Here is a 14517-nt window from a genome sequence, read left to right on the forward strand (position 1 = left end):
AATAAAATTTTTATTTTGGGTTTCGTGGTTCTGTTTCTCTACAGTATTAAATCTTCTCTTTTGTGAAGTTATCCTTTAAAACTTGTTTCTAATTCAGTTTCTCTCTCTCAACAATTGTCTGTTCTATAACATTTCTGAATCAACATTTCTTACCTCAAAATTTACATACAGATGCATACAATGTGAACATTCTGTTACATTTTAAGAATTTTCTACAAATCCATTGCTCCTGGAACAGCCCTAGAGGTCTCAGAGATTCTCCATCCCTCTTGGATCACAGTTCTATTTCTCTAAAGTATTAAATATTTTTTTTGTAAAGTTATCCTTTAAAGCTTGTTTTTAATTCAGCTTCTCTCTCAAGAATTGTCTGTTCTATTCTGTAACATTTTTAAATCAACATTTCTTACCTCAAAATTTACATACAGATGCATACAATGTGAACTTTCTGTTACATTTTAAGATTTTCCTGCAGAGACACCAGGGCTGGGGAAGCTCTGATTTCCAAGGTTTCCTGAGGCTCACCTGAATTTCTGTGAGAAGTCTTTGATGATCTGGACAATCCTCCCATCTGTGATGAGGTCCAAAGGAGACTTTCCCCGATGATTTGCATAATTAATATCTGCTCCTTCTTGTGCTAAGTAGCAGGCAATGGCAGTCCCAACGTTCAGCTCCACATTTCCCAGCAAGCCAGAGGCCTGCAGCTAAAAGAAATTGAGAAAAATACTCTCAAATATACTCCCAAGCTTCCAAACTTCTGCTGTGATTTGCACCAAAATCTAAATAAAGTCTTAAACCTTGTACTTAAAACTTGGAAGTGCAACTTTCTGAAAGCACACGGAGATTCTTTTTGTAAAGAATGGGTTCAAATTGTACACTGCAGGGCCTCAGAGTGACCCTACCTGGTGCTGATCCCCACAAATCAGAGAAAATGGGCATTTATTTCTCTGAAATGAAGAAGCTGGAGGCCCCCCAGAGCAGCTGCTGCTGCAGGGCCCTCAGTGACAGCCAAACTCAAGAGCCAGATTTTGATGCGCACGATCCCAAATAATTCAAAGTCAAGTCACAAATTCCACTGAGCTCAGCAGCCAGAGTTGGGCAGGCAGGGCAAGTAAAATCAGCTGGGAAGGAATCTACAGCACTTGGAGATGGTGTTGCTGTAATTAATACTGTAATTAATACTGTAATTAATACAGGGAGGGACAGGCACAGAGCCCTCTTGGGGACTTGCAGGAGTTTGGGCCTGCACTGGAGCCATCATCTCCTGGGCTTTGGGAAGAGCAGCATGGGAGAGAAATGCTCTGGGCTTTTCCAGGCACCAACAGGTAAAAAAGAGCAATGGGTGGCTGCACTTATTCTAATAATTTTAAATATAATAGTAATAGTCAATAATGATGATAATAATGATAATGATAATAATAATAATAATAATCATCATCATCATCATCATCAATAAAGAATAAAAATAAAAACCCTAAAATAATTAGCTATAATAAAACATAATGACAACAATAATAAAAGAATAAAAGTAAAAACAAAAACAAAAAAATAAAAATAGACTAAAATAAATTAATATCATTATGAAATTTAATAATATTAAACATTAAAATCATTGACATTTAATATAATATATAATTAACATACAATATAATAACATATAATATATAAACCCAACATATATAATATACTATATAATACATATAATATAATACAATATATAACAATAATAACATATAATATAATGTAATGTAATATAGTATAATATAGTATAATATAGTAAGATATAGTATAGTATAATATAATATAATATATATTATAATAATATACAATATTATATAATAATATAGTATAATATAATACAATACAGTAAATATAATATAATATAATATAATATAATATAATATAACAACAACAACAACAGCAATACATATATTTAATATATACTTTAAAATATATATCACATATAATACCAAAAAAAAATCCCCCAAAATTCACCAGAACACCACCTTCTGCAGGTGTCCTGCTGGAGCTGTGCTCACCTTGGCCAGGAGGGTGGCTCCCATCTCCCCGTCCCTCTTCTCCAGGGCCAGGGCCATGAGCTGCTGGCGCTCCAGGGCCATGTGCATGGCGGTGTCACCGTCCTCATCCTCAGCATTGACGTCGCTGCCCTGGCTCACCAGCAGCTGCACCATGGCCACGTGGCCCTGGATCACTGCCAGGTGCAGGGGGCTCTGCTTCCTGCTGTTCTTCACGTTCACATCACAGCGACCCTGCAAAAGCAGCAATGGCACTGAGGTCATGGGGCTGCAGAACTCCAGAGTGTGGGGCCTGGCAGCTCCCAAACCCCACTGCACCTTTGCTGGACAGTTTAGCCAAGCTAAAGTGCTCCTCACACTGATTTGTCAGACAGTAATATCCTTTTCTGACCCAGGGATGGGGCAGCTGAGACATGTTTTAAAAACTTTTATTCTATTTTCAGTCTCATGAGACAATACAGATGTTATAATTCACACCATCACAATCAGGAGTTAACTGTTTCCTAATTACAATGAGCAATAAGTGGTTTTTTGGCTTATCAGTTTTAGTTATACCATGTTGTAGATGCTTTGAAGTCAATAATGTAAAATCACCCCTCGGGGGACCCTGGGAAAGCAGGAATTGCACCGGGGCAGGTGGGGCAGGAATTGCAGCACGGGGCTGCTGGGCTGGGCTGCAGAACTCAGGGTGTGGGGCCTGGCAGCTCCCAAACCCCCCTGCACCTTTGCTGGCTTCAGCTGAGTTATCTGCTCCTCACAAGGAGCACCAACTTGTCAGACAATTTCACTGACAGGTGTTTGGTTTTGGTTGAATTTCTTGATTTTGGTTTAATTTCTTACCTCTTTGATGAGGATTTCAGCCACTTCCATGTGGTTGTTGAGAGCAGCAAGGTGCAGGGCAGTGAATCCATCTTCCTTTTTGGAGTCCACCAGCTGTCGAGCCCTGGCCAGAATTTTCTTTATGGCTCTGCAGAGTTGGAGAGGTTATTGAAGATGGAACAATGAATTTCTGCCTCTCCTGTTCAGGAGCCAGCAATGTCCATGTTTTACCATGACACCAGCAATGAGGAGCAGTCCCTCAAACCCACAAACAATCACAGGAATACAACACAACCCTTCAGTTCTTATTTAATAAAGTAGGGGAAGGCCACATTGCTTTGAAAATAATGAGGAGATTTATTTTTGGAAGAGTTCCAGAGGCTTAACTAAGACCCAAATATGTGAGACTGTCCAGAAACAGAGATTTCCCAGCCCAGGGAAGCATGAGAAGGATGGGATGGGGAAAGCAGGCAGGAGTTTCCTGTGAAGGGCTGAAGGAGCCAATCCAAACCCAAAAAAAATGTTTAACCAACTACCCAGAACCACATCTGCCACTTCCTCAGCCAGCCAGCACAAATTAACACCTGAAAAAGGCATAAAAATGGAAAGAAAAAAATAAAGGTAACTTACAGCTTGTTGCCTTTCAGGGCAGCGTAGTGGAGCAGGTTGAAGCCTTGACAGTTCTGGACAGTGAAATCGATGTTTGGAACTTCAGTGAGGATCTCAATCACCACTTTGTAGTCCAGGGTGATGGCATAATGCAGGGGGGTGTCTCCCTGGGAATCCTACCCATGGAGAGCAAAGCAAACCCAGGTTACCAACCCCAGGAACCCCGAGGAAACCCCCGGGAGCTGCTGGAACTCCTGACCAGCGGCTCTGAGGGATGGCCCAGCACACAGCACAATAAAACCTACAAAGAAATAATGAGCAATAAAACCAACAAACCCTCAAAATAGGCTGGGTCCAGGTCACTATCACTGCCTGCCTTAAAAATGTTAAAAAATCTTGGTTTTGGGAACAGGAGTGTGGGCACAACACACAGGAACAGCAGCTCAGCTCTCCCTGGAGGGCTGAGCAGAGCAGAAAATGCTGATGTGGTGAAGGAGGAGCAGAATCAAAGCTGGAATCCAGGGTACTGAAATTCAGGAATATTTCCCAGTGCCTTTTCACAGGACAAATTTGAATTCTCCAAGGCACAGACGGTGTGAGACATAAAGAAGCATTATTATTGCTGTTAATAATGAAGGGATAGGACTATTTTTGGGCTAAGGATGATTTATTTTTTAGATAAACATTAATCTCAGAGGTTGTGAGATTTTAAAGGAGTAAGCAGTAGCTTAAGAGTAGCCACAAATTCTTTGTTATAAGATAGTTTATAATTTTTAATCTAATATATATTAGATTAAAATAGATCAAAATAGTTGTTACAAGGTTTATTTTGTTTTTATACCTTATTACCTTTACTTAATTTTGTTGCACTTTTATCTAATGGCTTTCTGTCTCACGTCTATATAAATGTTTCTATTGTAACTTCTAAATTCTTAGCTTATTTTATATAACTACCCTTTTACATTACAAACTCTTCACTATTTTATCAATAGAGTTTCTTACTTAAGGTATATTCTTACAACCATAGAAACATAAGTTTATTATTTTCCTGTTTAATGTCTGCCTATTCTATTTTTACATTCACCTAAGCTTCCCTCCAGGCTGTAAATCAAATTTTTTCTGTTTAATGTCTGCCTATTCTATTCTTACATTAACCTAAGCTTCCCTCCAGGCTGTAAATCAAATTTTTCTCACGAGGAAGCACCTCAAAAAAACCAAAAAAAAACCAAACAAAAAAAACCACCTCAAAATAATCCTCCAACACCTCCCAGGCCCGAATTCCTGCAATAACCCCAAACTTACTGGGAGGTTGACATCACAGCTGAGCTCACAGAGGGCTCTCACCACGTCGGTGAAGCCCTGGCTGACGGCGACGTACAGGGCTGTGCACTTGGCATTGTTCAGCAGGTCTGCACTGGCCCCCTTGGCCAGCAGCACACGGGCAACTTCAGCTTGGTTTCTGGTTAAAGCAAGGGAAAAAAAGCAGATTTGAGTCATTCCAGTCAATTCTTTCTCTTTGCAAAGCAGCAGGAATCAGAAATTTTGTATCGTCTCAGCCACACCCTGCTTCCTTTTAGTGTTAAAAAAACTGGGGGTTTTTGGGAAGTTTTTGTTGTTGTTGTTGTTTTGTTTGGGGGTTTTTTTGTTTGTTTTGTTAGAGTTGGGATTATTATTATTATTATTATTATTTCCATCAGGGCCAGCAGGAGTGGGGAGGTGTGTGGTGGTGCTCCCAGCACAAGGGAAGAGATGAGAATGTTAACTCAGTATCTCAGAAAGCTGATTTATTATTTTATGATATATATTATATACTAAAACTATACTAAAAGAATAGAAAAAAAATTCATTTAAAAAGCTAGGAAAGAATAAAAAAAAATAAAATTATAATAAAATCTTGTGACTGCTCACAGCCTCGACACAAGTAGCTGTCATCGGTCATCAAGTAAAAACAATTTTCCATGCTAAGTAAACAACTCTAAGTACACAATTCTCCAAATCACATTCTAAAACAACAAAACATGGAGCAGCTGAAGCCTCCCAGCTTCTCAAGAGGGAAAAAACCTTCACAAGAAGATTTTCCATGAAATATGGCAGAAGTGTCCTACCCAAAGGCCGCATAGTGCAGCGCCGTGTCCCCCTCGTCGTCTCGCAGGTCCACGTTGGCATGGGCCTGCAGCAGAGCCTTCACCACCTCCAGGTGCCCCTGGTAAGAGGCAATCTGCAGGGCAGTCCTGCCCTGGTTCTTGGCATCCACCTTTGGGAAGGGCACAGACACAGAAATGTAGGGATGAGCTTGGTTTGTGTCCGGAGCAGGGTGGGAACAGCCCAGCAATCCCACAGGGTCTGGGGATCACTGAGACCACTGGGTCTCAGCAGTGCCCAGCTGAGCTTGTCCCAGAACGTTCTGGAAGGGGAAGAGGGCAGCATGTTTAGAGAGAACAGAGCCCTGCTGCCAAATCACTCTGTGCCTGAGAGCAGAATGCTCCTTGATAGCTCTGCCAACAATTCCCTTCCCCAGAGGAAAATGGGTGAGGAAATCAAATGAAGCTTTGCATAAAGCTCTGGAGGTGCCAAGTCCCTGCTGGGCTGGGCTGTGCTGCTGCAGGCACTTCAGGGGCTGCAGGGGACACCTCAGGGCTCCAGTGCTGCAGTGAGAGTTCTGGAGAATTAAAGGCACTGTAGAAAAGAGGTAACAGAAAAGGCAAAGCAGCTTCTGAAGGCAGTGGAGGATAAGGAGAAGAGAAGGAGGCACAAAACCTCAGTGGGTTGGCAAGGAGAACAATTTGATAATCAAGGTTTTATCCCTGCAGCAGTCAGAGCACAGGAGAGGCTCAAAATGATGGGAGAGTCCTTTGGGCAAAGAGGAATTAGAGGTCACTGCTGTTCTTCCACCTACAGCAGGCAGACAGAGCTGATAAACTGGAAAAACCCTGCCAAGAAATCCCAACTTGCTCTGAGTCAGCCTCAAATCCAGCCTGATCTCTCTGTAAGACTCTAACAGAAACAGCTAATTTATTAATATATGTATTAAATAGAAATGAAGTATAATTAAAATAACTGATCAGATAATGGATTCCTGACTCTTGGGACTTTCCTATCTGGGATCAACGTGAGAATTGCAGATATTTGTGTCTCCTTCCCATGCCCAGAAGTTTATTTATAACCTAAATTTATTTATAAACTTAAACTCAAGTTTATAAATAAAGAAGTATAACAAATACCAGACAAATAACCACTAAATCTGCTTCTTCAGAGCCGATCCTGGGTCACAGCCCCACAGCCACACCCCCAACAAAACCTCTTTTTGTTACTCATGGTTTCCAAGGACACAAGATTTGGTGGTTCCTAAACCCAGAGCCCCTCCCTGGAGGAGGTTTTGGAGATGTGATCCTGATATTTTGGCATTCTGCAATTGTCCAGCAAGGAGCCCAGCCCAGCTCCCTGCCCCAGTCAGACGTGAGATAAGGCACTGCACAGATCTGGGCAGCTTCTCTCCCTCCTGATTCCAACACTGTGATTTTACAAGGTCCTCTAAGGACAGGCACAGCCAGACACGAGCCCTGCCTTTCTTTTCCAGCAAATCTCTGATTTCTGCTCCTGTTTTCCTATAGATAAACCCCTCTCTCCCTCATTCCACAGCTGAAGGAAATCTGGGAAAAGCCAGCTTGGCAAAGGTGCTGCAAGGACTTTAGTTCAGATTTATTGCCACGAACCAGAGGCATAAAATATGCACATTTAATTTGTGAATTTAATCCTTGCAGCAATTGCAATCCTTGCAGAAATTCCAGCAAAGTAATATTCCAGCTGTTGGGAGATATCACTAAGCCTGACAAATGTATTGCTTTCCTCACATCCTTTTCCCTGCCTGAGTACAAAATTTGATTATGATGTTTTAAAGAGAAGAAACAAAGGAAAAATAACCATTTTTGTCTTCCAAACTTGCCTTGTCTGGGTATTTCTGGAGGAGCTCCCGGATTTTAGCTGCATTGTTGAGGGCTGCACAAATGACCAGGCACCCTGCATGCTCTGACTCTGTCCTCTGGGACAGCAGCTTCTCCAGGACAGTCACCAAAGTACCTGAAAAAGAGGCAAAAATTCACCCCACACCTCTCAGTGTTTGAGGGGACACAGGTGGCAGAAGGTGCAAAGTCAAAAAATTTTGCAAGTTCTGCCTCAAGTCTGATTTGAGCAAACAGTTCCAGATCCATCTATATCAGAAAAACAACAACAAAAAAAACAAAAGTCCTGGCAAAGTCTGTGCTCTCTCCCACATGATCCTGACACTCAGAGGAAATAAAGATGGTCAGGCCACAAAAAAAAAAAAATTCTGAGCAGATGTGAAAAGCACCAAAAAAAAGAAAAAAAATCCCCTCCATGCACCATGTGATCCCAAACTCGATTTGAGGGCAGATTAGGCAAAAACAATTAAAAACAATTGCTGATTTCACAACAGCTCCACGCACAGCCCTGGAGTATTTCACAAGGATCAGTGTCCTTGTACAGGAAACAGGATGGAGCAGGGAACTGAGACACAGCAGGGATGAGGCAAATGCTGAACCTAGGGCAGAGCTGTGCTTAGCAATTCTGAGGCCTAAATTCTCTATTTTCCTGTTAAACCCAGCATTTCCAAGCCCTAAAATCTGTGTTTTCCTGTCAAGGCCAGCTTTGCTTGCCCAGTAAGGCACAGCCAAGTTTTATTCTCTATTTTCCTGTTAATCCCAGCATTTCCAAGTCCTAAATTCTGCATTTCCCCATTAATCCCAGCATTCCCAAATCCTAAATCCGGCATTTCCCCATTAATCCCAGCATTTCCAAGCCCTAAATTCCTGTTGGTTCTAAATCCTGCATTTCCCCATTAATCCCAGCATTTCCCAAATCCTAAATCCTACATTTCCCCATTAATCCCAGCATTTCCAAGCCCTAAATTCCAGTGAGTTCTGAAATCTGCATTTCCCCATTAATCCCAGCATTTCCAAGCCCTAAATTCCAGTGAGTTCTAAATCCTACATTTCCCCATTAATCCCAGCATTCCCAAGTCCTAAATCCTGCATTTCCCCATTAATCCCAGCATTTCCCAAGTCCTAAATCCTGCATTTCCCCATTAATCCCAGCATTTCCCAAATCCCAAATCCTGCATTTCCCCATTAATCCCAGCATTTCCCAAGTCCTACATTCTGCATTTCCCCATTAATCCCATCATTCCCAAATCCTAAATCCTGCATTTCCCCATTAATCCCATCATTTCCCAAGTCCTAAATCCTGCATTTCCCCATTAATCCCAGCATTTCCCAGTCCCAAATCCTGCATTTTCCCAAAGCCCAGCTTTGCCTGCCCAGTACAGCACAGCCAAACTTCCCTTCTCCACCCAGGGAAGAACACTTGGATTTTGCCCCCACCCCAAGAGCTGGGCCAAAGACCTCCCAGGCCTGCTGGGACCAGGTTTGTCCCTCACTTTTGGGCTCCTTGGCACTCTCTGTGGTCATCAGGTTGGCCTCCTCCTCCCTCTGGTAGGCTGTCAGGCAGGCAGGGTTGAAGGTCCAGGACTGTCCCCCCACTGACACTCGCAGATCTCCATCACCATAGACCTTGATCACCTTCCCAATGTGCCCCAGGGTCTGTAAAGGAAAAAAGAAAAAAAAAAAAAGATTTTTTGCAAAAATTCCCAGACCCAAAACCAGGGGGTTTTAAATTTTTTTTTTTTTTTTTTTTTTGTAAAGCTGCAGCTCCTGCTGTGTGAAAAGAAGCACTGGACAAGTGACACATTCACAGACAGCTCCCACTTCGAGGACACCAAAAGGTTCTCAGCAGTTTCTCTCTCACTGCTTTGCCATGGAAGGGTTTTCCAGACACACTGGAAATGGCTGGGAGGGAGGTGCTGAGAAAAACTGATCAAGCTGGGACTGGGGGCAGGTTCCTCTGGGCTCTAACTGGAGGAACCTGACAAGAATTGATCAAACTGGGACTGGGGATGGATTCCTCTGGGCTCTAACTGGAGGAACCTGAGAAGAATTGATCAAGTTGGGATTGGGGATGGTTTCCTCTGGGCTCTAACTGCTCCTGGAGGAACCTGAGAAGGATTGATCAAGCTGGGATTGGGGATGGTTTCCTCTGGGCTCTAACTGCTCCTGGAGGAACCTGACAAGAATTGACCAAACTGGGACTGGGGATGGTTTCCTCTGGGCTTTAACTGCTCCTGGAGGAACCTGCATCCTAATTTTAGCCATACTGGGCTGATCAGGCCATTTTTCCACCTCCCTGCCTCAGACAGGAGGGACATAAGAGGACTTTGGTGATGGAAACCTCTCCAATGAGTTGGTGGCAGCCAAATCCTTTTTGCTGGATTCCCCCTTGTCCATGGAAGGGTTTTCCAGACACACTGGAAATGGCTGGGAGGGAGGTGCTGAGAAGAATTCATCAAACTGGGACTGGGGGCAGGTTCCTCTGGGTTTAGCTGCTCCTGGAGGAACCTGACAAGAATTGATCAAGCTGGGACTGGGGATGGTTTCCTCTGGGCTTTAACTGCTCCTGGAGGAACCTGCATCCCAATTTTTAGCCATGCTGGGCTGATTTTTCCACCTCCCTGCCTCACTCCAGAGAGTCAGGGAGGGCATAAGAGGACTCTGGTGATGGAAACCTCTCCCAAGAGTTGGTGGCAGCCCAATCCTTTTTGTTGGGTTCGCCCTTGTCCCGTTTGGGCGCCGCGGCCATGACGGCGTCACCAAGAGCCACCAGCAGCAGGGGCTGGGCAGGGACTTCCCAGCAGGAATTTTGGGGTGGGGGACAAGCCCATGTCCTTCTTGGGGAAGGTCAGGAGGTTACTGGACTGTCCTGGAACTGGAGCACACTCACAGGTGCCATCTCATCTGTCCACTCCCCATGACCAGGTTGGAAGCGCTTCACCGTTTCCATATCATCTATCACCCGGACCACATCACCAACCCAAAAGGTGTTGAGCTACAAGAAAAAGAAAGTCATAAGCTTTTGGGGGATGAAGCCACCACACAGACAGAGAGACAAAAAATTAACAGTGATCAGCTCCCTCCACCCCACTCCCAAAAATCCCAACAAACGAGACACCCACTGAGTCAAAAAACAGAATTGCAAAACATAAATGCAGCTACCAAGACAATAAACACAGTCCAGTTCTCTGTTAGGCCAAGTGAACATTTAAGTAGGGAAATAATTGGGAACAGTTGTTCCAATAATTTGGAACAGTTTCCTAGCTTCTTTTGCTCCAAAAGGTTTATTATTAACACCAGATAAAGCACAGAAGTTTTCTTGGTCCATCTCCTCCTTACACCTGGCTTGGCCCTGGAGGTTTTAACTCACTCTAATAAGGAAGTGAAATGTTTGTTATTTCAAACAGAAAAGGGAAAGCAGGGTTTATCTGTGCTGGGAATTTGCCAGATGCTCCCTCTGCTCTCTGAGCTAGGAAGGGAGCCCTGTCAAATCACACTTTTCAGAGCAGACTGACTTTGTGCAGAACAGTCTGACACTGCACTTTCCACTGGTGTTGGGAGTTTTTAGCACTGTGACCTTGCTCAGGTCAGAATTTTGTGGTCTTCCAGCAGCTTCTTCTATACCTAATTATCTCTATTTCTAATTATCCACTTCTCAAAGCCCTCAAACCTCCGGGGAAGGCCAGAGCTGCGAGCTTTAGAAATGCAGCCACAAAATTAGAAGAGCTGGATTAAAGACTCAGGAGAAATCAAAGAGACAAAGATGCAAAAAAGAACAACGTGGAGACACAAAACAAGGAAGAACAGAAAGAAAAAACCAAAGGGAAATTGTTGGAGAGGTTCAGCACAAGGGCAAGGCAGCTGCGGAAGGATGAGGGACTGGAAGCTGAAATTAAGAAACGCAGTTTACCTTCAGGACTGGCAAATAGAAAAGTTTAAAAAAAAACCCAGGATAATTGTGTTGAGAAGAGCTGAGCGCTCCTTCAGCACCTCTGGGCTCCACCCAGCATTCCCAGAGAGCTCCTGCAGCATTCCCAGAGAGCTCCTGCAGCATTCCCAGCACCCACCTTGGTCAGAGCCCCGGGGTGGAAGGTCCAGCGGGTGTCACTGTTGAACTGCACCCTCACGTCCCCCCTGTCGGTGATCCTGTGCACGGTGCCCGTCTGCCCGATGAACTGGGCACAGAAAACAGAACAGGGAAAGCTTCTAAAGGAATCACCTCGGTTCACAGAGGGGAGAGAAGGTACCCAGGGTAAATCACCCAGCATTCCCCATCCACGCTGCTCCCACATCTTTATTCTGTGTTTTCATACAGATCCAGCATTTCCCAGTCCTAAATTCTGCATTTTTCTGTTAATGCCAGCATTTCCCAGTCCTAAATTCTGCATTTTCCTGTTAATGCCAGCATTTCCAAGTCCTAAATTCCTGCGAGTCCTAAATTCTGCATTTCCCATTAATGCCAGCATTTGCCAGTCCTAAATTCTGGATTTTCCTGTTAGTCCCAACATTTCCAAGTCCTAAATTCCTGTGAGTCCTAAATTCTGCATTTTCCCATTAATCCCAGCATTTCCCAGTCTAAATTCCTGTGAGTCTTAAATTCCATGTTTTCCTGTTAATCCCAGATTTCCCAATCCTAGATTCTGCATTTTCCTGTTAATCACAGCATTTCCCTATCCTAATTCTGCATTTTCCTGTTAGTCCCAACATTTCCAAGTCCTAAATTCCTGTGAGTCCTAAATTCTGCATTTCCCATGAATGCCAGCATTTCCCAGTCCTAAATTCTGGATTTTCCTGTTAATGCCAGCATTTCCAATTCCTGAATTCCTGTGAGTCCTAAATTCTGCATTTCCCATTAATGCCAGCATTTGCCAGTCCTAAATTCTGGATTTTCCTCTTAATGCCAGCATTTCCAATTCCTAAATTCCTGTGAGTCCTAAATTCTGCATTTTCCCATTCATCCCATTATTTCCCAATTCCTGTTTCTCTGTTTAATATCCCTCTCTACCCCTGCATTGCCCAAAAAACAGGAATTCAGGAGCACAGAGATTTAATAACCAGCAACAGACACAGCAACACCCAAAATCTACTTTGGGGGTGCATTCCTGAGCTGGAATTAAAAATCTCACAGCTCCACTGGCAGCTTTATTAAAGTTCATCAGAAGATGCCAAGTCCCTGCCTGCCAGGCTGAAAAAAAAAACCCAAAAAAGTTAAAATATTTCAGTTAAAAGTTAAAATATTTCAGTTAAAATATTTCTGTTAAAAGATTTCCACATTGAAACTGAAATAACAGAGTTTGCCTTGACATTAATTCAAAGCCTGGTTTCAAAAAGTCTCCTCACCTATAGGGGAGGTCAGGCCAGGATAGATATTTAACAGATCTTATAGTTTTATGGTATTTATTCATGCTATTGACAGTAATGAGTGCCATTTCTATCTTTATTTCCTCCACTCTCTGTGGTTTTTTAAAACAACAGGTGACAGCAGACTGATGGCACTTAATTTAAAGGCAAGATTAAGCTCCAAAAATCTGATATGGGCTGAGAAATTTTATCCCTGGCCAAGGACAGAGCCAGTGTTGACAAAACACAAACTTTAATTACCAGTAATGCACAGCACAAAAAAGCCAAACAAGGAATGGATCCAGAACAGCAAAGGAAAGACTCGTGGCTCATTTAAAAACAAACAATCTAGACTGTTGTTGTTTTTGGGTTTTTTTTTTGCTTCCAAGACTTTTGCAAAGATCCACGAGGCCATTTTCATCCAACAGAGCCTAAAAATAACTCTGACTCCAGCTTCCTATCACTAAAAAAACAAAAATCTGCATTTGTGACTCAGTTCAACTCTGAGGGCACACGGAGATGTTCTGGTGATTTCCTGAGCAGTGCAGAAGGAGGGAGAGGCTGCAATGGTACCCAGGGACTCACCTCAGCCATTTTGGGATTCCAGCCCCCGTGGCCCTCCTGCATCTCGCGCAGGATGTCGATGTCCAGCAGGCACTTCACCTTGTCCCCGTGCTGGAAGGGATGGCTGTCTGTGCTCTCCTTCCTCTGCAGCTCTGCTGGCTTCCCTGGGGACAGCAAGGACAGCACCACAGGCATGCAGGGGGCACTCACTCACTCACCCTGCGTGTCTTATAAGGGCTGAAAATTAACATTAACTGGGGCAGAATGGTGCAAACCCCTTGTCATGCCCTATACACTGTAGGGCAGCACCCACAGGCATGCAGGGGGCACTCACTCACTTACCCTGCGTGCCTAATAAGGGCTGAAAATTGACTTTAATTAGGGTAGAATGGAGCAAACCCCTTTTCATGCCCTATTCACTCTGTAGGACAGCACCCATAGGCATGCAGGGGGCACTCACTCACACACCCTGCGTGTCTTATAAGGGCTGAAAATTAACATTATTTAGGGTAGAATGGAGCAAACCCCTTTTCATGCCACATACACAGGCATGCAGGGGGCACTCACTCACTCACCCTGGGTGCCTTACAAGGGCTGAAAATTAACATTAATTGGGGCAGAATGGAGCAAACCCCTTGTCATGCCCTATACTCTGTAGGGCAGCACCACAGGCATGCAGGGGGCACTCACTCACCCTGGGTGCCTGAAAATTGACTTTAACTGGGGCAGAATGGTGCAAACCCCTTTTCATGCCCTATACTCTGTAGGGCAGCACCCACAGGCATGCAGGGTGCACTCACTCACCCTGGGTGCCTTATAAGGGCTGAAAATTAACATTAACTGGGGAAGAATGGTGCAAACCCCTTTTCATGCCCTATACACTCTATAGGGCAGCAGAAAAATCAGTAGGATTTAACTCTAATTACACTAATAATTACATGATATTACAATTCTATTTTATAATTTACAGTTACAATTCTATTATAACTACACTATATTAAAACCCCTTTTCATGCCCTATACACTCTATAGGGCAGCAGAGAAATCAGTAGGATTTAACTCTAATTACACTAATAATTACATGATATTCCAATTCGATTTTACAATTTACAATTACAATTCTATTATAATTACACTATATTAAAACCCCTTTTCATGCCCTATACACTCTGCAGGACAGCACCACAGGCATG

The 14517-nt window shown here is 43.4% G+C and overlaps 1 protein-coding gene across 9 annotated transcripts in view; it reads right to left on the minus strand.

The window, feature by feature from the left end:
- Positions 1-14517, minus strand: part of MIB2 (MIB E3 ubiquitin protein ligase 2) — a 46190-nt gene that overhangs the window by 5348 nt on the left and 26325 nt on the right. For all 9 annotated transcript variants that reach the window (XM_071448762.1, XM_071448761.1, XM_071448755.1 and 6 more), the window contains exons 6-16: positions 13346-13488; positions 11488-11595; positions 10311-10415; positions 8914-9076; positions 7405-7538; positions 5567-5715; positions 4764-4920; positions 3483-3637; positions 2874-3000; positions 2037-2267; positions 523-701 (exon numbers count right to left, since the gene is read on the minus strand). In XM_071448762.1, coding sequence (XP_071304863.1) covers positions 523-701; positions 2037-2267; positions 2874-3000; positions 3483-3637; positions 4764-4920; positions 5567-5715; positions 7405-7538; positions 8914-9076; positions 10311-10415; positions 11488-11595; positions 13346-13488 — 1651 coding nt within the window. The remainder of the gene's footprint in view (positions 1-522; positions 702-2036; positions 2268-2873; positions 3001-3482; positions 3638-4763; positions 4921-5566; positions 5716-7404; positions 7539-8913; positions 9077-10310; positions 10416-11487; positions 11596-13345; positions 13489-14517) is intronic.

Source organism: Agelaius tricolor, unplaced genomic scaffold, assembly GCF_023055355.1.
Source record: "Agelaius tricolor isolate 1412-34295 unplaced genomic scaffold, bAgeTri1.0.p SCAF_28, whole genome shotgun sequence".
Taxonomy (NCBI): domain Eukaryota; kingdom Metazoa; phylum Chordata; class Aves; order Passeriformes; family Icteridae; genus Agelaius; species Agelaius tricolor.